Raw genomic sequence first — 23,395 nt, forward strand, 5'->3', positions numbered from 1 at the left:
CCTCCAGGCTGTCCTTCAAAGCCTTTGAGGCACCCATTTTTCTTAGTAGCCTGGAGGATGGAGACCATCACTAATCTGTTCCGCGAGGCTGTCAGCCCGGCAGAAATCTCACCTCTGTCTGAGTTTTCAGTGTCTTCTCAATGTCAGCTCCCAACATGCTCACGTGTCTGCTTCTAGGAGGTTCTGCAGCAGCTGCTCTCTGGACTTGGCCTGGTCCATCTCTACCGACACCTGCATCGATTGAGATGTGTCCTGTTAGAATTTTTTAATGTGCTCCTTGAACAGAATCACGTCTTCTTTCAGAAAAGTTGTCTCCTGTGTCAGGGCCTGGGCACCATAGAGCATGGGGGCATGTTCTGAAGGTCCTGGTGACTTGCTTCCTTCTTTGTGCTTTAGCTCTTGGGTGAATAGCTGCAGCCTCCTCCCCAGGGAGGCTTGTCACTGCCTTCCTGGCAGCCTTTCTAGGGCCCCTGATGTTGCCCTGCTCTCTGCTCCTTCACATTGAAGTTTTCAGCAAGCATCTTGGGAAGTCCCTGCCCACACAACTCAGGCCTCTTGCCCATGCTGTGAGAGCTGGCTCTAAGTGGCAAGGAGGCCTCAAGGTGATCCTTGAGATCCACAGCTCAGGCATTTGTTGCTGGCGGCCCCTCTGGCAGGTTGTTGAGATACACCCCAGGATCCAGAGTTTGCATTGTTATGACCTCGTGAGAGCCAGTAACAGCTTAGCAGTGAGTAGACCAGGATGCTTTTCTTTCTTGGATTGATTTTTTTTTTACTGGCCCTGGAGTTATAATTATCTTGTTCCCTTACTAGCTTAGTTCCTGTTGTGCTCATTCCTAATCACCCCCTAGACCACCCTAGGGTCAGAATCTCCATGGACATATCACAGACACCAGCTATTCTGCCCGCTTCCTCCTGGGCAGACCCCTGTCCCACAGCCTCAGTCCTGCTCACGGGGCCTGGGTCCTTCTCACCTGGGCAAGGCTGAAGGCCCGAATCTCTCACCTCACCCATGGCCTCTCTCCTGTTCCCGCTCCCCTGTGGTTGATTTTCCCATGTCCTGTTCTCTGTGTCCTTCATCTTTGTCTCCCCTTTGCCCACTAGTGTCCTTTGCTCACTAGAGGAGGGACGTGGAAAGTCACCCCTGAGACCATGAACAGCTGATCGAATGTCTGTGCCCCGAGCGCCTCCCTCACCTGGGCCTGACATGAGTCTGGGCTGGATTCCCCTGAGGACTGGGCAGGCCTGGCTTAGGACCTTCTGGCCTCCAGGACTGAGTTGTCTCTTGAGGGTCCCAAGGTCTGTCCTTCTTCAGCCTCTTTCTGAAAGTCCCTGGGGCGGGTCATGGTGTGGGGCTGCTCATCCTGTGTAGGAGGAACCCGGTAGGACACTCAGCATGCACATTTTATCTGTGAGTGCTCAGGGATTTTCTTGAATTTTTTCCATCATTTTCACTCTCCATTCTTTTAGACACTTGTCTTATTAACTTGTTGAAATCTCCTGGTTGATAGACTCAGTTTCTTATAGGTCTTCTCTCTGCTTGTCATTTCTTTTCCATTCACATTATTTAATGGGAGTGAGACTTTAATATTCCAGTTCATCTACTGATTTATTCATTTCTGTGATTAAATCTCTAATTTTCAAGATCTCTTATTCTGAGCACATGAAATTTTATAACATCTTTGTTTTCTTTTTCCTTTTTTTTAGTGCTAGAATATAACCAACTTTCCCTATATATGCATTGGGAATCTACCTCTCAATGAGTGTTTGAAATCTGTGCAGGAAATGGGGATGTGTCTCCTGAGCTAAGGAGTATGATGGGACATGGGGCCCCAGGAGAGAGGAGGGGGTCACATGGCAAGGAAAGGGTGGCTCATATGACGAAGACCGGATGTTCTATGATTATGTTTGCCCTGACATATATGTAGGTTTCTAGGATACAAAGTTCGTTTCTGGTAATAACCCTAATTTTGGGTAAGACCACCCATTTTCATACCAGGTAGTTATAGAAGTATAAACGTTTCTTAAGATGAACCCCTGATGACCCTCAGATGGAAATAATTCAAAGGCCAAAGTGGCCTGTCTTGGGGACACCTTTCTGAAAATTTGGGGAGGCCTGTCCTTCAGCACGTAATAAATGAGGGAAGAGAAAATGAGGGTGAGGACGGGGCCAGGCTACAGGCCTTTTCAATATGATTGTGTCCTAGGGCAGGACATGGAGGGGGGCTGAGGGAAGAGGGGACAGGCTGGTCTATGGGGCCAGCGCACGTGTGTCAGGGGCAGGAAGATAAAAAATCAAATTATGCCTAATTTGTTTTTAATATATTTTTTTCAGCTCTTGATACTATTGATAATAGAGTTAGGGCTCCTGCTTCTCTGCTTTCACAACAAACCCGCTCCTTCCTCCCAGCACGGGTCTCAGGTCAGGTTTACACGTGTCTTTGTCACCTTTACTCAGTGTCCATCTCTCCTGATAGCGCAAGCTCCATGTCTGCAGGGGCCTCTCTCTGCTCCCCATTGTATCTGCAGGGGAGGCAGCTTGGGAGGCAGGAGCCAGCCAGGGAGAGGGATGCTGGGAAGTGAAGAGGAGGCAAAGGCAGAGAACACTTGGGAGATGCTCCCTGGTTCACTGGGAAAAGCATTTGTTAAAGTGTAGTCTGTGGAGCCCTTGAAGTCACCCAGAGCCTTTCATGGGATCCATCAAGTAAAACTATTTTCAAAACATCAATTAGACACCATTTTTCTTTTCACTTTTTGGCATTTGCTGGTAAAATTTAGTAAGAGTGGAGCTTATAGCACCACTGCAGAAGTAGTGATTCTTCACCAGCACTTACCGACAGGAACAAACCTTAAAGCCAGTTTCACTTGAAAATGTCCTGGGAAAAGCATTAAAAGTTATCTTCATTATTGGGTCATCCTCAAATCCACATTTTAAAATATCTGGTGTGCTGACCTGGAAGGACACACGGAGCACTTCTGCGGCATCCCCAAGCCCTGAGTCCAGAGGAAAATATTTGTATGAGATGAATTAGACTCTTTATTTGTTGGCAGCACCAATCTTACCTGAGGGATGAATGACAAAAACTAAGGTCTTTTGAATTTGGTTAATTAGCAGATACTTTCCTCAAAATGATTGTTTCTTTTTTTTTTTTTTAAAGATTTTAAAAAATCATTTATACAATAGCTGGGGTACAGGCCAGAGGCACAGGAGGGTGAGAGGCTTCACAGAGACAGAGTGGGGAGCAGAACAGGCAGACAGACTGAAAGCACTGCTGAGGGGAGCAGGTAGTGGGACAGGAGAGGTCTGCAGCGCCATGTGGGAATCTCCCTGGCCCAGTAACCAGTACTGCAGAGGCTGGGGACAGCTTCACAGCGCTGTGCTCAACCTGCTGTGCCACCGGAGAGGCTGATGTCTGTTTCTTGTAGAAAATCAACAATTGGCAACTGACAGTAATTTTGCCTGATAAAATATAAGCTATCAGATAAACCAGAATTATGAAAAAAATGACTGCATCACTACTTGACAATTTATGGTACAAATTTTTCTTTTGGTATTTGTGATTAAAAAATAAAACTTTTTTTAATCATTTGATTCCAGTGTAATTAACACTAAAGATCTATGTAATTTAGTGAAACAATGTATCACCTTAAAAAAATCATACATTAGCACAAGTTCCAACCAATATGCAAGAGAAGCCTATGGAAATGTAACAGAATCAATTATTCCTTGATATTATTTCAGGTTTCACCCACTTAGCAAATAACCTTGGAGAAACTACCACCTGTACAGTTTTAATTTACTATCAATATTCACAATTATCTGAAAATACTACTAGTTTCTTCATTCCTCCAGGCTGCTGCTTCTCCCAAATCCACTCCTCCCTAATGTGGGGAAGGGAATTTGGAGCCTCCCCTTTCTGTGGATGTCACCCTGTCACAGCATCATGTCTCCCTCTCATAGGCTCTGTGGGGTGGTGCAGCCTTGATGACCCCACACTCACCCCCATTCTCTCTCCCCATTTCTGGGGGCTTCCAGGGAAGACAATCAGCATCATCCTGCTCCAGTTACACAGTCTCCAAGGACCCTCCTGGACTCATTCTCCCCAGACCCCTGGATGGGGTGTGATGCCCCTCCCCCTCCTGCTGCTGCTCTGGGGGCCCCTGGCCCTGATGGAGACCCGGGCAGGTGAGTGCGTGTCCAGCTGGACACTGTTGCTCCAGGAGGGAGGAGCAAGGAGCCCCTGCAGGTGCAGGACCCCAGGAAAGGCTCATCTCCCCCCAACCTCTTGTTCCCCTTCAGGCCCTTTGTGTTCTGGCCCCTTCTGTCCCTCCCGCCTCCCCTGAGTGCTCTGGGCCCCAGAGTCTGGGCCCTTCTTGGCCCCTCACCCCTTTTCACTCTCCCGGCCCCGCCCCTTTCTCCCCTCCAGGCCCATCTCCCTGGGCCCTGGGCCCGCGCTGAGAGGAGGGTCAGCCCGGGTCTCCCCTCCCGCCCCCAGGCTCCCACTCCCTGACGCTTTTCTACACCGCGATGTCCTGGCCCGGCAATGGCAACTGCAATGACAACGGCCACGGCAATGGCAACGGGGAGCCCTGCTACATCACCGTGGGTTACGTGGACGACACGCAGTTCGGGCGGTTCAACATCAGCTCTCCGGGCCAGAGTGTGGAGCCGCGGGCGCCCTGGGCGGGGCAGGTGGGGCAGAAGGAGCGGGATGAGGAGACGCGGATCCAACGCAACAGCGCTCAGTGGTTCCAAGCGCTCCTGAAGGACCTGCGCGGCCGCTACAGCCAGAGCGAGGACGGTGAGCTTCGCGGAGCGGGGCCAGGGTCAGGTCACCCCCCATTCCCACCCTAAGGCCGGGGTGTCCCCAGTCTCAGGTTCCACTGACCCCTCCAGGCTGGTGGATCTGCCAGGCCCCTCCACGGCGAAGGGACTTTCCTGCCGGCCCTTTCATTTTCAGTTTAGATTTATTCAGGGTGGGTGGGGGTGACCGCGGGGTGACCTCCGGGCTGACCACAGGCGTGGGTGTCAGAGTCTCACACCCTCCAGAGGATGTTTGGCTGTGAAGTGGGCCCAGACCTGAACCTCCTCGGCGGGTTTGATCAGTACGCCTACGACGGCGCGGATTTCATCTCCCTGAGCGAGGACCTGCGCTCCTGGACCCCCGCGGACTCAGTGGCTCAGATCACCCAGCGCGAGTGGGAGGCGCAGGGGAGGGCCGAGCGCATCAGGCACAGTATACAGGGCAGGTGCTTCCAGTGGCTTCTCAGATTCCTGGAGTTGGGGAAGGAGGTGCTGCAGCGCACAGGTAAGAGGGGCCACGAGGCCTCGGACCTCCCCTCTCCTGGCGCCCCACAGGGAAACTGGAATAATGGGCAGAACAGCACCTGCTTTCTGGGCAGAGAGGGAGAGTCCCCTGGGTTTCACGGTCTGTGCTAGAGAGAGACTCGCCCAGAAGACACCACTTTTCTAGACGGTTAAGGAATCCAGTCTCTCCTGAGGGAGGGAGGCCATCCTGAAATAACTCTCCCTGGATCCTTGTGACCCAGCAGCCATCCTGGGAACCATGAGTTTCTCTTTCAAGGTCTTGTTTTTGGTCTGAGAACATTTCTGGATCTGACTCCTGCCTTTCTGTGTCATTCACCCTCCAGCCAGCTCAGGAGCAAAAGTCTGTGTTCTCCTTAGAGACCTGCATCCTCCTACCCTGGGCTCTCACCCGATTATCCCAGATTCCCCAGACTAGGCTGGTTTTTGGGTTTTGTGCTTCCTCCCTCCAAACCAATTGTCATGTCCATTCTGAGGATGGTCACTGAGGCTGCTTCAGTGTCCATAGAGGAAACCCAAAGTGTGAATTTTTGACCATTCTCTTCAGATCCCCCCAAAACACAAGTGACCCCCCACCCCACCTCTGAGCATAAGGTCACCCTGAAGTGCTGGGCCCTGGGCTTCTACCCTGAGGACATCACCCTGACCTGGCAGCGAGATGGGGAGAACCTGACCCAGGACACAGAGCTGGTGGAGACCAGGCCTGGGGGGAATGGAACCTTCCAGAAGTGGGCAGCTGTGGTGGTGCCTTCTGGAGAGGAGCAGAGATACACGTGCCATGTGCAGCATGAGGGGCTGTTGGTGCCTACAGTCCTGACTTGGGGTAAGGAGGGGGATTGGGCACTGAGCTTCTGCTCAGAGGAATCAGGAGCCCTTTTGGAGACCTTCAGAGAGTCAGGATGAGGCTCAGGGTCTCACCTTCCCTTCACTTTCAGTGCCCCCTCCTCAGTCCTCTGCGGGCATCATTGCTGGCCTGGTTCTCCTTGGAGCTGTGCTCACTGGAGCTGTGGTGGCTGCAGCTGTGATGTGGAGGAAGAAGCACTCAGGTAAGGAAGGGAGTGGATGGTCTTGTCCATTGGGGGCTTTCATGTCCCAGGGAGAACTTGCCCTTCCTGATTAGGAGGGAGTCTGATCCACACACATGTGTTGCCCAGTCTGGAGCTGATTGCTCTAGTCACTCTTTTGTAAAGCACTTATTAAAATGAATCACCAACTGTTCACCTTATAACTGTGGTGATGGGGATCTGTTTCCCAGTAAATGTCACAGGGGAAGGACCTTGCTGAGGAAAGACTCCAATTCCCTCTTATATCCATTCTTCATATATCTCAGTCCTGACCTGGGTCTTCAGTCACAGTTCTAGAAACTTCCCTCTGACCTAGAGTGGGGATTCCTTTAGGACTTGTCACCTGACTCCTCCCTTGTCTCACATGATGTTTCTTCCCACAGAGGGACCCGCAATCAGCTACACTCAGGATACAGGTAAGTATGGATCAGAGGTTGGGTCCTGAGCCCCTGAGGATGGTGTAGAGGGAACTCTAGGGAGAGTCACCCTCATCAGTTCCTCTGAGGGTCTCATCTCTGGGCTCTGACCAGGTCTCTTCTGTGCTTCCTCAGGCAGCAACAGCACCCAGGACTCTGGGATGTCTCTCACCCCCTGGGACACACCAGAGGGTGGGGCCAGGCTGTGGGGAGCTGTGAGTGGGACAGTCTTAGGATGCAGTGGACTATTGAGAATGTTATCACTTAATGTAATTCATCTGAATTTCTTCAATATTATTTTCCTTCATAAAATGAGCGCTCTGCCTTGTGTGGGACTGAATGTTATAGAATTTCTCTCCCCCCCATTTTGTAACTTCTGCTTTATTTAATTTTATTTGTTTTCTAGCTGTCAGTGAGTGATATAAAAATTTTTATTAAATATATTTATTTGTTCTCTTACAGTATTGTTAATTTTTATATAATATTTGATTTCTCTCTCAGGTGTAGTCCTTGTAGTTCTCTTACCACCATAGCACCCATGATCCATCACTACAGTCCCTTGTGCTCTTCCCTCCCGTTTGGAACCATCTCTCTCCCTTCCCCCTGCTGTAGGCCTCAGATCTAGGATCGGGCTGCAAGTTTGTCTTTATTCTGACCCTTTGTTTGATTTCTGTATATCCCACATATAAAGGAAACCGTCTGATATTTATTTTTTCCTTCTGACTTATCAAGCTCAGTATCCCTTCCTGCCCCATCCATATTTCCCAAATGGCATGAGTTTATGTTTTTGATCACTGAGTATTATTCCACTGTATATATGGACCACAACTTGATCCATTCACGATCCCCTGATTTAAAACACAATTATAACCTGAAGCAGGACATTACCTAAGCCCTCTGCTTGGGGGAGTCTGATACTTAGTTTCTGTTGCTTTCCCAAGCCTGCTGCTTGGGGGAGTCTATCGCTTTGATTCTGCTGCTTGCTGAAGCGAAGACGTTGCTGGCTGTACTGCACTGCTTGTCTTAGGTGGTAGCCATGACTCCTTTGAACCAATTCCTGAACAATGAAGAATGTTTATGTGATGATGGATGGGAGAGCAAGTTTCCTCATACAAACTGAATAAAACCTTGCCATTCTAGTTCCTGGGTGCTGAGTCCTTTGGGGAGTGATCCCACTGAGCCTGCCAGTGTGACAATTAAATCTCTGACTTCTTTGAGTGCCCTCTGATTTCTCTCAGGAAATTGCTGTGAGGTTTTTGTTCCCTGACCAGGAAACCAGCTGTGCTGGCCGCTTTGGCCACTGGTCTGGTGTTGGGGCTGTGCTCAGTGATTCTCCCTTGTGAAAAGAGGTGGTGTCACCCACTTTTTGTCGGGTTCTCCTCCCCGATTTGAGCAGAGCTGGGACACCACCTTCATACCTTACCTGGACTCACAGAGAGAAGTAGACAGACAGACCCATCAGGACTTCTGGATAAGGTAAGGCCCCTGGGCCCTGGTTCTAGCTCAGCCTGTCCCATGGGTCGGAAGGAGCGCCTGAGCACCTCTCGCCCCCTTGTGGGCCAGGTAGAGTTGTCTGGTGGGTGGCTTGCATAGCCTCTGTGTGCATATGTAAGTGTATGTAACAGCCCCACGACTTCGGTTCCGGGATCTGAGTGGTCTTGTCCTGTGGTTCCGTGACGACGTCATAAGGCCTATAGGTGACCTTTTCAAGGCTCCGGCCCAGGGGTTATTTGGGCTCACCGGAAGCCAAGATGTGTCTTAAAACTTCAAGAGAAGTGTGGCCAGGCAACAACGTGCGTGTTCCCCTCTCCTTTTGTTGCGACATTGAACACAGTGGGCGGGGCGACTCATAGGAAACCCACTTTCCTTGACTGCATGATCAAAAATTTTAAGAAGGGGTTCCATGAAGATTATGGTGGGATTATCTTGACCCCTAAGAAATTTTTGATCCTGTGTCAGGTAGAATGGCCTCGTTTCCAGGTGAAATGGCCTCCAGAAGGAACTCTTGACATCCCCACAGTCCCGGCAGTGTGGAAAGTTGTGAGAGGCTCCACAGGCCTCCCTTGCCAGTTTCCTTACATTGATTCATGGTTGACAGTCACTCAGCTCTGACCCACTGGGGTCCATACTTGTAGTTTAGGCCAGGCAGAGTGTCAGGTCCTCGTTGTACATGGCCACCGCAGCTTTCAGCCGACCAACATGTCTAAGACTGCTTCTGTCATTCAGCAACCTCAGTTACTGGAGGTTGCCAATAAAGTCTTTGTCAGCTGTGACCGTGAGACCTGCCATGATGCGGATCACCACCTTGAAAGAATGGTCTCTCTCTCAGTTGCTGTCTGAACAAGCCCGATCTGACTCGTAAGAAGGGCCCTTCCTAGCAGGGCCAACAGCATGTTCCCCTGAAGCCAGACGAGTGTGCCAATTGCAAACAGATGAGCCACTGGAAACATAAATGTTCTGAAATAGAGGCTCAGGAGAGCCGTGTGGCACCGCCAAAAGTGGGGGGGTGGGTGGGGGGGCGTGGAGGCATATCAATAGGAACCTTTCAAGGATAAAAACTCCCTCATTGGATTGGCGGTCTTGGACTCAGAATAGGACAGAATGGGCTCAGTCACTCAAACCTGGCACAGTCCCTCTTTGCCTGCAACAGTATCCGATCCCTCAAAGGCTGGACTGGCATTCAGGAGCATATCAACAGGCTTAAGGATGCAGGCATCCTGATGGAGTGTCAGTCTTCCTGGAACACTCCACTCCTGCTAGTCCTAAAGCAAGGACAGGCCAGATACCATGCTGTACTCTCCACCTGCCCCCCATGTCCTCCTGCCTCCCCCATGTCTTTTGTCTCTGCATCACAGTCATGAGTCAGCCTCTTTTTGCCTCCAAAGGGAGAGCCCCGGACACATCTAAAGACTCAGTTAAGCTTGACAAGGCTTCCTCGGGTTTAAAAAAAAAAAAAAAAAACAACTCTCTGTTCAGTTAGCCCTTACTGCAAAACTCTAGGCCTTCACCTGCACCTTTCAACTGGCAAAAGATCTATCAGTGACAGATTCTCACTATGTGTTTGCCACCATCCACATGCATGGGGCATTTTAGATGCAGTGGGCGAAAGAGCTGAAACTGGATAATCCTCCAGTTGCTAGAAGCAGCCTGGTGTCCAGCCAAAGTAGTGGTCATTCACTGCCAGGGACATCAAAAAGGAAATCCGTCAACTGCTAGAGAGTCTGGAGTCTGGTTAAAGTGGTGGTTATTCATTAGCTGGCTGGCTGACTTGAAAGCCAGGCTGGCAGCTGACCAGCAGGACAGGACTCTCCAAAGCCAGCAGCCCCTGGACTGGGGCGGCTTCCACATCACAGGCCTACCACAATCCTGGTGTTTGGGGAACAATTCAGGCAGTGTCAGTACAAAGAAAACTATGTCCTTAGTCCAGGTCTTGGAGCCCGCACAGGGGCAAGACAAACTCAGATGCCAGCCTGGTGCTAGATGTCGCCACCCCCACAACCCCACGCCACAGGGACTGCTGTGGGCCCCCGACTCTTCACCCAATGCCAGGCAGAGCTCCTCTTCCTGGCAGCCCTCCTGCTCAGCCAGCTTCTGCCAGCAACTGCCCAGATCCTCACTGCCTGGAATGCTGGGGTCCCTGAGAGCGGCCCCCAGCACACAGTATGATGCCTACACAAAAAGGCAGCAGAGGTCACGCAGCCTGGGGTTCTCAGCCTGCAGGTGCCAGTTAAATTGCGTGAGTTGCAGATCTCACCTGGGTGGCCCTGCAACTGCCGACTCACCTAGACGAGGTGGCCTTGCTGCTCCAGAGTGGCCAGGCGCGGCGCCTCCTCCTGCTGCAGGCACTATACCCGCTCCTCCTTGCCCAGTACTGCCATCCCCTTGTCCGTCAGCTCCTCCACAGTGCCCGCCTTGGGCACCCATGGTGGCTCAGCTGAGACATCACCTGCTGCCACTGTGGCCTGGAGCCCCCAGTGCTCAGGCTCTGGGCCTGCAGTGGCAGCTACACCCGAGTTGAGATGAAGAGGGCTTCCGTCAAAAATAAAGAATATTCCATTGTGTATATATGCCACATCTTCTTGATCCAGTCATCTATTTTTGGGCATTTGGGTTGTTTCCAGGTTTTACCTATTGCAAATAGTGCTGCAATAAACATAGGGTTACAGGTGTTCTTTTGAATCAATGTTTCTGTGTCCTTTGGGTAGATCCCTAGGAGTGGAATTGCTGGGTCATATGGTAGCTACATTTTTAGTAGACTGAGGAATCTCCAGACAGCTTTCCATAGTGGTTGGACCAGTTTGCACTCCCACCAGCAATATAGGAGAGTTCCTTTTTCACCACATCCTCACCAACATTTGTTGTTGCTAATTTTTTTTATATGTGCCATTCTTAATGTTATTCAACCATCAAAAAGATAAACTCATGCCATTTGCAGCAACATGGATGGAGCTAGAAGGAATTATGCTCAGTAAAATAAGTCAGAAGGAAAAAGAAAAATACTGGATGGTTTCACTTATAACAGGAATTAAGGGGAACCAAATAAGACATCAGTGTAAAAGAAATAGCAATACAAAACACAACAAAACAAAAACAGACAATTATAAATCAGAGACATCCTGCGGGGGAGGAGGAGGGAGAGGGATCAGAGGGAGGGAGGTGGGAGCACAGGAGACTGTGGTGATGGTGCACTGGTGCATTGGGGAAGGAAATTCTATGGGGACTACACCTGGGGGGAGCGGGGAAGCAAATATTGTTTAAAAATGAACAATGATGTAAAAATAAATAATTTAAAAATAATAAAAAATATAAATAAATAAAATAACAAATTAAAAAAAAAAGGTGAAAATACCAGAGGAGCGATGGCTCCTACCAGATGGATAAACTTTTGTCCCTTCAGTTTGCTTCTTCAGGTGCCAGATTTGTATACAGCCCATGGACTTCCCCCCTTTTAAGGACCTGTAGTTGGACTTCACAAAAATCAAGCCTTGCAGAGGCTATAGATATTTGCTTGTTCTGATCTGCATCTCCTCTGGGTGGGTAGAGGCGTCCCCTCCAGAACGGAGAAGGCCCAAGAAGTCACCAAAGCTCTTGTAAGAGAAATAATTCCTAGATATGGGGTCCCCGTGACTATTGGCAGTGATACTGGCCCAGCCTTTGCTGCTGAAATCACCAATCACCTGACTTGCTTACTTCACATTACATGGAATCTACCCATCTATTGGCCACAGAATTCAGGGACAGTAGAGCGTGTCACCTGAGCCATTAAAACGACTCTGGGAAAGTTTTGGCAGGAAACAGGTTAGCCCTGGGTGGACCTTCTCCCCTTAGTGCTTCTCAGAATTCGGTGCACTCCCCAGGCCAGTGGCTACACCCCCTTTCAGATTTTGTTTGGCCGGACTCCCCTGTGTGTGTGTGGTGAGGGGATACCTCAGACACACTGGCGAACAGGGACTAAATCGGCAGCTGCAGCTCCATAGTAAAGTCCTACACAAGATTAATGAAACTGTCATCCAGAGGGCCCTGTTCCTCTGGGATACCAAGTTCATCCCCACAAACCTGGGGACTGAGTCTGGATAAAGGACTGGAAAAAGAGCCACTCAAACCTGTCTGGGTGGGGCCCTGTACTGTCATCCTTACCACCCTACTGCTGTCAAAGTTGCAGGTGTTACTCTGAGGGAACATGACTCCCCAGATCCGTAAGCTCGCACGAGACATCGAAACGGCAGATGGCCTGTCCGGATCCTGCAAACCAGCTCAGACTGACCCTGCGGAGAGACTCAGACCAAACACCGTGACCTGCTGCAGCCCTGCTCCAACCACAGCCCTGAAGCTGGTTGGCCTGCACATGGCGGAAGCTCGAGGAGCATCATGGGGAATGCTTATGGGCTGCTGGGTTGGACCTCAGTGGTGGCTGCTTCTCTTGTTTCTCTTTTGTGGGACATCACACTGTGCCTTGCTCATGCCTGTCCTGGGTCCACTGGTTTCCATTCTTGTGATGCTTACCCTTGGGCTGTCTTTTAATCTGGCCACACAGTTTATCCAGTTGTGTTTGGAGGCTACTAAACTCCACATGTTAGTTAGACAATATGAGCCCTTAGGCTCCTTTCCTGCTGCTTGCTCTGAGTCCAGACCTTGAAACTTCCTAGCACATCGGTAGGGGCATCAAAAGGGGGCAAATGAAACAAAGTTACCCAAGTCTGCTGCTTGGGGGAGTCTACCGCTTTGATTCTGCTGCTTGCTTAAGTGAAGACGTTGCTGTTGTACTGCACTGCTTGTCTGTGGTGGTAGCCATGACTACCTTGAACCCCTTCCCTAACAATAAAGAATGCTTATACTATGATGGGTGGGATAGCAAGTTTCCTCATACAAACTGTATAAAACTTTGCCATTCTTGTTTTGGGTGCTCAGCTCTTTGGTAAGCATTCCCACTGAGCCCGCTGGTGTGACAATTAAATCTCTCTCTCTCCACCTCTCTGAGTGCCATCTGATTTCTCTGGGAAATTGCTGTAACAAAACCACTTCATGTCTGTGAGAATGGCCTATATCAGAAAGCCCAGACATTAACAAGTACTGGTGGGGACCTGTGGAACAGGAAACAGTTCTACATTGTTTTGGTAATGTAGACTGGTTGGGTTTTGATGGAAACAGTATCAAGGTTTCCGCAAATAGCCAAAGCTCTCTTGACTAAAAAGAAGAATGGAGGCATCACACTCCCAGACTTCAAACTATACCACAAAAACCTTAATAATTAAAACAGTATGATACTAGAACGAAAACACACAGACCAATGGTATTGAATAGAAAACCCAGTAATAAACCCACATATTTATGGACAACTAGTCCTTGATCAAGGAGCAAAGTATATGCAATGGAACACGGACAGTTTGTTCAATAAATGGTGCTGGGAAAACTGAACTGCTACAAACAAAAAATGAAACTAGACTACTACCTCACACCATGCACAAAAACCAACTGAAAATGGATATAAGAATTCAACGTAAGACCTGAAACCATAAAATACATAGAAGAAAATATAAGCAAAACACTACATGATATAAACATCCATAACATCTTTAAAGACACAACCCCAAAAGCAAAGAAAGTGAAGGAAAAGATAAACAGCTGGGACTACATCAAACTATAAAGCTTTTGTACAGCAAAAGAGACATTAACCAAAACAAGAGACACTCTTCTGATTGGGAGAAAATTTTTGCACATAATGCAACTGGTAAGGGACTGATTACAAAGATTGTACAAAGATCTCACAGGACTCAACAAAAATAAACAATCCAGTCAAAAAATGGGAGGAAGAGCTAAAAAGACTTCTCCAAAGAGGAAAGGCAAATGGCCAACAGGTATATGAAAAAATGTTCAACATCGCTTAAATCAGGGAAATGCAAATCAAAACCACAATAAGATACAACCTTTTACCAGTGAGAATGGCACATGTTAAAAAAATAGGCAACAACAAATTTTGGCAAGCATGTGGAGAAAAAGGAACTCTCCTAACCTGCTGGTGGGAATGCAAACTGGTCCAACCACTATGGAGAGCTGTGTGGAGATTCCTCAACCTGATAAAGATGGAGCTTCCATATGATTCAGCAATTTCACTCCTCAGACTCTACCCAAAGGATACCAAAGCATTAATTAAAAAGGATACCTGCCCCCTATGTTTATTGCAGCACTATTTACGATAGGCAAGATGTATAAACAACCCAAATGCTCAAAAATAGACGACTGTATCCAGAGATGTGGTATATACACAATAAAATACTATTCAGCGTTCAAAAAATATCAGCGCATGCCATTCTCAACATGCATGGAGCTAGAAGGGATCATGTTCAGTGAAATAAACCAGAGAGATGAAGAAAAATATCTATTGGTTTCACTTACAGGAGGAATATAGGGGAATAAAATAAGTGATCATGAAAATAAATAACAGTAATAATAAATAAAAAACCAAAATTAGCAAGCAACAATAAATCAGAGACATTTTGGGCCTCCCGGTGGCGCAGCGGTTGAGTGCTGGGTTGCGAAGCTGCCCGCAGCCTTTGCAGCCTCTGCAGCATCGGTTTGATCCCCGGCTGCTCCCCGGCCACCGGAGGAGGGTCCCACATGGTGTGCAGACCTCTCCTGCCGCCTGCTGCTCCCCTCAGCAGTGTACTTCGGTCCTCCTGCCTGCTCTGCTCCCTGCTCTGGCTTTGGTGAATTTTCTCACCCTCCCGCATTTCTGTCTGTACCCAGTGTTTGCATTAAAAAAAAAAAAAAATCAGAGACATTTTGCAAGGGACTGGGAGGTAGAAGGAACAAAACAGGAGAAAAGAGCACAAGGGTCTATGGTGATGGTTCATGGGTGAATTGGTGCTGGGAATTTTATGAGGAATACACCTGAAAGGAGAAAGCATACAAGCATACATACATTGTACCAAAAAAAATGACATTATATATATATATATATAATGACATTGTACCAAACAAATGACATTATATATATATAATGTAATATATATATGACATTATTGAGATTTCTTAGAAAATTCAAAGTGTATCTGCCATAGGGCCCAGTAGTCCCACTCCTAGGTATCTACTCATAGAACACAAATACACTGCTATGAAGGGCAACTTGCACATCTATGATCACTGCAGCACTATTTACAATATCCAAGCTATGGAAACAACGAAAATGCCTAAAAACAGATCATAATTCAAGAAGTGGTATATACATAATAGAATACTACTTATCAGAAAAACATAAACTCATGCCATCTGGGGCAACATGGATGGAGCTAACGGAAATAAGTCCAAAGGAGAAAGACAAATATGTCACCCATATATGGATATAGAAAGTCTAACAAAGGGCTATATTAAGGAAAACTTAAAAACTAACCCTTGAACCCCCCAGGCTGTGCCTATTGCTGACCAGGGCTGCAGACCAGCCCAGGTTTCCTTGCCCGGCAGCACTGCATGGTGGACTGACTCTAGTTTGGCATCAGACTCATTTGATGAAAAAGCCTGACTCCTGCTGACTGAGTCCCCCATTGTGTCGTGTTGCACCTACACTATCCCTGGATCCTCCAGTCTCCCCTATTTGCTAGAGCTAAGATGGATCTTGTACTAGATGCTGTAGATAATTATTTTTTTTATACCATTTCCATATCCAACCACTGGGCCAGAGTATGACATCTCCCAACAAACTGTCATTCTCCTGGTTATAAATCTTGGTGCTTTTATCCTTTATTTCCCCTTTGCGACAATGTGCTATTACTTTGTCTATAGTCATTCCCTAATGAACCACCCACAATATTTATAGAATCAAGTCTACTGAGAATCATGTTAACTGTTAGGTCATTACCATGGAGTAAATATTCCCACCATCTCACTGTTTCTGTGGAGCTGAGAGGATACAGCAAATTACATGACAACATAGGAGAGTTTCCAAACAACTGGATTCAACTCATTTTACCTGTTCTCATCAACATGCTGATCTACTGGCTTCACAGAGACGTTCACCATAGACTTATAGATAAGCGAATCCATGAACCTCATCTCTGGAAGATCCCTTCTTCACCTGCAAGTCATGTGGATGGCTTTCCCCCTGTGGATGGCTTTCTTCAGAGTCTACCTTATCATCTCTACCTTTAATCTTTCCATTAATCAGCTGGTTTATTTAGGTTGTACATCTCTGTCAATGTCTGCACAATTTCCATTTGTGACAATGATTTCTGTCTCCTCAAATCTTTTTTTTTTAATATATTTTTTTAAAGAGTTATTTTATTTATAAAAGAGCTGGGGTACAGGCCACAGGTGCGGGAGGGTGAGAGGATTCACCAGAGAGAGAGTGGGGAGCAGAACAGGCAGATTGACTGAAAACACTGCTGAGGGGAGCAGCGGGCGAGACAGGAGAGGTCCGCTGCGCCATGTGGGTATCTCCCTGCCTGGCCAGGACTCGAACTCATGCTGCAGAGGCTGCAGACAGCTTCATAGCGCTGCGCTCAACCCACTGCGCCACTGGGGAGGTCCTGTCTCCTCAAATCTTAAGGCTATTTATTAATGACTCAGCTCATCATACAGACAATCACCTCTTCTCTAACTACAACTGTGGACAATATTTTACATTGTGGGGTAGAATTGGAGGCCCATTCAAAACCCTTCCTCCTTTGAAGGGAAGAAGGTGACAGAAAAAAAGCACAGCAGCCAGGAGGAAGTTGTAAGAAATAAGAAATTGAGTGCAGAGGTTACAAAGATTATTGCCCAATTATTAAATATTTTTAATGAGGGAAAATAATCTACATCCAGCCAGGAGACATAGCAATGGTAGTATTTGAAACTCCGCATCGAGGGCCCTGCTGAGGAATGGTCATGCTGAGAGACCAAGAGAAACCAACCTCCTGTGTAAACACCAGCGGTGACCTAAGAGGTGACTGTGTCTTTCCAGTCAGTGAACCTGTAAATTATTGTTGGGTAAGGGGGGGGAGGGGAGCGTCAGGCTTTTCTGCACTCCCACTGCGCATGCGCACTTGGCCAACCAGCGTGGCGCCTTGTGGCGTGCGTGGCGTGGCGCAGCGCAGTGTGATACGGAGCTGGGGCCAGAGGTGAGCGGCGGAGAGCGGCAGAGTGCGACGGAGTGCGGCCGCGAACAGCGGAGAGCATCAAGACACCAACACATCTGCTAGAACCGGTAATGGACCTACCCAGTGTGGGTTGTTTGCGCTACACTTACATAGTCTCAACAATAATTTTTAAAAAGTGGAGAGCTCCCCTGGTGGCGCAGCGGTTGAGCGCTGGGTTGCGAAGCTGCCCGCTGCCTCTGCGGCGCCGGTTCGATCCCCGGCTGCTCCCCGGCCACCGCAGGAGGGTCCCGCATGGCGCACAGACCTCTCCTGCCGCCCGCTGCTCCCCTCAGCAGTGTACTTCGGTCCTTCTGCCTGCTCTGCTCCCCGCTCTGGCTCTGGTGGATTCTCTCACCCTCCCGCGCTTCTGACTGTACCCAGTGTTTGTATGAATAAATACATAAATTAAAACAAAACAAAACAACCTCATTGTGCTAATCGCACCAAGGCCCAGCGCCATGACAAGGAGCAGGAATACAGTGACAGGTGGTGCCTGGTGTCAGGAGTGAGCTCCGTCTTCCCTGATGGCCCGGCAATGACCACCTGTAGTACTTTGTTCAAGGGGGAGCCCCAATGTGACAGCAGGTCTGACAGAATCTGTAGTGACTATGCAAATGACCTTTTCATATTTCATATGTCCCCCTATTCTCTGGGGACATTGTCAAATGTTACATTTTACTGATGAATAAATAAATAAACTGGAATAAAAAATATTGATACTACCATGATTTATCAGATGTGGGATTATTTAGTTTAACATTTTGATGTTTATTTAAAAAAAACATTATGTAATAAGTGCAAAATTATGTGAATGTAAATACATTTAGAAAGGGAAATGTGATGCCCAAGTAATATATTTCACTATTTTTTTTTTAAGATTTATTTGGTGCAAGGGATTAAGCACCGTACTAGGAAGCAATCTGCAGCCTCGGCAGTACAATTTCAATCCCTGGCCAGCCAGGGAGCAACCCACATGGTGAAGCAGACCTCTCCTGTCTCACCCACTGCTCCCCTCAGCAGTGTATTTCAGTCAATCCACCTATTCTGTTCCCTACTCTGTCTCTGGTGAATCCTCTCACCCCCCATCCCTCACATCTCTGGCCTGTACCCCAGCTCCTGTATGCATAAGTAAATAAATCTAAAAGATTTAAGCATAGAAGAGCTGGGGTGTGGTGGGGTTGAGAGGATTCACCAGAGACAGAGTGGGAAACAGAACAGGCAGACTGACTGAAATACGCTACTGAGGGGAGCAACATGCGAGACAGGAGAGGTCTGCGGTACCATGTGGGTCACCTCCCTGGCTGGGGATTGAACTCATGCTGCAGTGGCAGCAGTTAGCTTCATAGTGCTGCATCTTAACTCCTTGCACTACCAGGGACAGTCCTCACTGTTGTTTTTTAAAGTAAACTGAGGCACTGCAGTTTTGATATGTTTCAAGGTTATAAATCCATAACTCTCTATGAAGAGAAACGATGGCCAAGTATTCAGCTCTGTCACTGAAGATTAGTTTTGACATTGTCATCTTCCCCTCACTTTTCCCACATCCTCTGCCAAAAATCTAATACATAGATTCATATGTTTTAACATCAATATGTTGGAAAAACATGCTTTGCAAACTATTAGCTATTTATGTGAAACCAATAAAAGGTGATTATGACTATTAAAAACATGTGCTCACGCACACTGACCCTTAAAGTCTGCATGTAGAGCAGCGGCTACCTGAGGGGCAGTGGGAAGGGTGACCACAGAGAGAGGAGGCACAGTGGACTCTGCTGGAGGCCCATGGGCTCAGGGGTGGGTGTGCTACAGTCACAGCATCTGAGGGACACCCTGTCCTTCTACAGTGTAAACAGTGATGTGACCAATAAAGATCCTCAATAAAGATCCTCTTGTTTTTCTTGCTGCAAAGGGCATCCTCATGTGTCTGGGATCACATTAGCATAACATGAGGACGTGGGGAGACTGGCCCAGCCCTGCCCACCAGGACCCTCCCCACACTGACCTGTGTCTCTCCCTGATGACTTTCCTGCTCCAGCAGAGGTGGGGCTGGCTTCACCCCTGCCTGGACTTTGTGTTTTCCTGAGGAATAATGTCCACTTCCCTACTGAAAATAGACACCCAGACGTGAAACTGTTTTTGTTCTGCATTGGTTTTTTTGATGGGTTCATTGAAAAGATTCTTAAAATTTGACAGGATTTAAGTAGGAGCCCTGAGGCCCAGCCAGAACTGCAGGTTTGCTGTGCTGAATCTGTGCAGGTGGGGCCAGGAGAGGCTGTAGGAGCCAAGGGGGACAAGCCCATGTCCAGTCGGTGCTCAGTGCATCGTGGGCTTTGATGTGGTCACTCCTCAGGGGTCATCTCTCTGCTCCTTTGTCCTTGTCCTTCAGGAGCACATGTCCCAGCAGGGACTCAGAACCCACCTGGGCCTGTCCTGTCTCCAGGATGTGGGTGGAGGCTGCGTGTGGCAAGATCAGGCTACGCTCAGACAGGGCTGGGTCCTCAGGCATCCGTGTTTTTATATTTTACTTCTTTGGGGTTTTTTGGAGCACACTTGTTCTTTTTCAGTGATCAGGCTTAGGCATCCAACACTGTCCCCACAAAGCCCAGGGCTGCCCCTGCCCACAGGAGTCTGGTGTTAGACATGAATTTTCAGACGCATCCTGGTGTGGGTAAGAATTGGGGGAAGGTGACCCAGAGAAGGTGTGTGGGGACAGGAACAGGGCTACTCTCCTAGCATGGGCAGGTGGGCCTCACTAGGACAGCGCCTTTGAGAGAAGACCTGACGGACACTCCATGCCCACAGGGTGTCTGCGGAAGCTCTGTCCAGGCAGGGCGACCTCCAGCCCAGACGCCCCAGGACGGGGATGTCTGTGTGTCAGAGGCTGCGGCTGGAGCAGGGGTCACTGAGACGGGGGCTGTGCACCCACATCATGCAGACGTTGAGGATGTTGGAAGGGTTTTGCCTTTTCTCTGAGTAAGACGTGGGGTCACACGACCTCTCTGGACAGAGACCCCCTGTGTCAGGGCCCTTTAGGCACATCTGCCGTGAGACACAGGCGTGTGGGGGAGAGAGCACCTGGAGAGAGACGCGGGGACGACACAGGAGAGGGGCGTGTGGAGAAGCCCCCCTTGCTTCTCAGCACTGGGCTCGCCCCAGGGACAGGAGGACGTGGAAGGAGACACTTGGGGGAGGCCCGTGGGGACACTGGCCTTGACCATGGTTTGTGCTTTCATTTTGCTCCTTTTGCCCCAGACTGGCCTGGCCCCTTCCATCGGCTTCTGTGGATCCCCACTAGAAGGTGCCTGAGACTTGTGGCCAATTTCAGGCTGCAGTGGCCCCACTTTGGGCAACCCTGTGTGGTTGGGCGTTTACCCACGAAGGGACGGTAACTGGGTGTTTTGTTGGGAAACTCTTATCCTCCCTTCCCTTCCTCTCTGTGCGCGGCTCTCCTGTGTTAGTTCCCACTCAGAGTGTGCTCTGCCTCTATGCGGCAGATGGGCAGAAACCATTTAGAGTATTCAGATTTTGGGGGTGCTGGGGTTCCCCTCATTCTGCCTGTTAACAGACTGGGGGTGTTTTCTCTGATCAGGACTCATTTCACTTCTCTGCTGCTCTGTCCCACAGGGGCCCTCACCCCGAGGCAGTTCAGAGAGGAGGAGGACAAAGCCCTCAGTGGGGATCTGACCCGGCTCCTGCTGTTTTTGGGTCAGGACCTTATCCTTGGCCCTGGCAGGTCAGCGCTAGGGAGGGACTGTCCTTTGGGTGAGCTGAAAAAGCGGACAGAGCAAAACAGGGGCCTGTGGTGGGACCCTGACTCCTTGGGGACAGTGTTGTGTGTCCTGAGACTTCTCAGGGATACCTGAGGGGGGTAGAACCCAAGCAGGCACTGGTCTGGCCTTCATGGGGTACCTGGGTCTGGGCCTCTGTTCTGGGTAGTCACTGGGTGATGATGGGGAGGGGAGGGCAATTTGTACTGGGCCCAAGTTCTCTGAGCAGAAAAGGTCTGGTGTGTGGTTCCATGGGTTGGGAAGGGAAGGGAGAATGTTTTCCTTCAATCAACCTCATGGTCTCCAGTAGCACAGAGGCTGAGCAGCCCTGAGAGGAGCCAGGTCTGTCCTCCCTGGTCTCAGGGCCTAATGGGTCACCAGGAAGGGTCCTGCTCCTGCTGGTGGGGGCCCTGAGCCCACTGCTCTCCCCACTGCCCTGCTCCCATGTGTGGGCCTGGCTGCCTCCTGCCTTGTCTCTCCCCAGCGCTGAGGAGATGGCGCCTGCTCCTGCCCCAGCTCTGTGCTTTGCCTCCTCCCCTCCCTGCTGCTGCTCCTCCAGCTGCCCCCCTGGGGGTCCCAAAGTGAGTGTGTCCGTCTCTGTTCCTGTGTCTCCCTTGGGTGGGTAGGGCCCAGGGGTTCTGGGATCTCTTCCTTCAGGAAGGATGGCTGTGTGGGGGGCCCTGGCTCTAGAACGATAGGGGTGCTCCCCAACCACTCATGCGATTGCACAGTTAAGAGCAGTCACTGAGGGGGAGGGATGACAATTGTTCAGTCAGGGGTTTATGGATTTTAAAAAGTCAGCTGTCTAAAATGTGAAAATACCTTTCTCCTCATTGTTGGCTTTTGATTTATTTGTATCAGAAACACTTGTCAGTTATTAATTCATTTCACTCCACTAATGTTTTTATATTATGTGCTATGTGCTGTGTACAAAAAAGAGAGATTCCTCATCCTCAGAGAGCTGCTTTCATGCAGGAGACAGTGACTAAAAAAGACAAGAAACCCACCCCACTCCCACCTGCAGAGGGGCTGAGAGGAGGGACAGGCATGAGCAGGTTAGGCAGCAGGGGAGGGAGGGGTGTGTGGGGGCAGCTGCGTCCATCAAGGGGTCAGTGTAGATGGTGGGATGGGAGCAAAGCCCTGGGGAGGGGGTGTTGGGGGTGAGGGTCCCATGGGGGGAACAGCCTGTGGGGCGCTGGCTGGTGCTGATGTGCAAGGACAGAGGGGGTGAGGATCAGCTGGAGCAGAGGGAGAGGGAGGGACACGGGAGTGGGTGTCAGAGGCCTGGGAAGGGGTCACTCTGTGGGGCTGCAGTGACTGTGGGGCTGGGGAGCCCCTGCCAGGCTGTGAGCAGAGCAGGACCTGGTTCAGCTCCCAGGTGAAAGGGGCCCAGACTGGGGGTGGCAGGAGAGACTAGTCTGTGTGTGTCCAGGTGAGAGGAGGGGCTCAGGTGAAGCTGGGGCAGCACAGGTGAGAAGTGGCTCTTTAAAGGTGCAGGGGGCTCCTGAGGACAGCACAGTCCTGTCCTGTCCTTCCCAGGCCTCATCAGGTCAAGGGCACTGACTGAGGAGCAGACTAGGGGAAACTTTTTATTCTTTTTTCTTTTTAAATTGAAGTAACAATTTACTCACTGCATGGATGTTGGGTGTACAGCTTCTCCCCTGATAACTGTAAATTTCTCACACACCCGCTACTAGAAGTCCAATCATAATCCTCCACCAAGCTGTTCTCTCCACCCATTTCCCCTCTGGTGACTGCCATTTTGTTCCTTTTTGATTTCTTTTTTCCCCCTCATATTTCACAAATGAGTACAATTCTTTGGTATTTGTCTTTCTCAGTTTGACTTAGCATAATTCCCTCAAATTCTATCCATAGTGTTGAAAATGGCAGAATTTAATCTTTATAAATATCTGAATAGTATTCCACAGTGTGTCATTCATATAGATATATATATCTATCTCACATTTTGTCATATATATATATATATATATATCTCACGTTTTGTTAATCCAGTCATCTGTTCCAGGGTTGGGTTGTTTCAATCGTTGGCTATTGTAAATAGCCCTGCAGTGAAAATAGGGGCCATGTCTTGTTTTGAATAAGTGTTTTCATATTCTTCAGGTAAATATCCAGAAATGGAAATACTGGATTATTTTGTAATTCTATTTGATATTTTTTGCAAACCCGCCATATTGTTTTCCAAAATGGCCAC

The 23,395-nt window shown here is 49.0% G+C and overlaps 1 protein-coding gene across 1 annotated transcript; it reads left to right on the forward strand.

Annotated features, from left to right (window-relative positions):
- Positions 1 to 4,528: 4,528 nt before the first annotated feature.
- On the forward strand, positions 4,529 to 6,446 carry LOC311167619 (class I histocompatibility antigen, Gogo-OKO alpha chain-like; the record flags this gene model as incomplete). The annotated part of the gene is made up of 4 exons (XM_084228697.1): positions 4,529 to 4,693; positions 5,051 to 5,237; positions 5,874 to 6,127; positions 6,333 to 6,446. The coding sequence occupies 4 exons, from the start codon at positions 4,529 to 4,531 to the stop codon at positions 6,444 to 6,446; spliced, it is 720 nt and encodes a 239-aa protein (XP_084084823.1).
- Positions 6,447 to 23,395: the final 16,949 nt, after the last annotated feature.

The sequence above is a fragment of the Talpa europaea genome (genome assembly GCF_964194135.1).
Source record: "Talpa europaea genome assembly, chromosome: 2".
Taxonomy (NCBI): domain Eukaryota; kingdom Metazoa; phylum Chordata; class Mammalia; order Eulipotyphla; family Talpidae; genus Talpa; species Talpa europaea.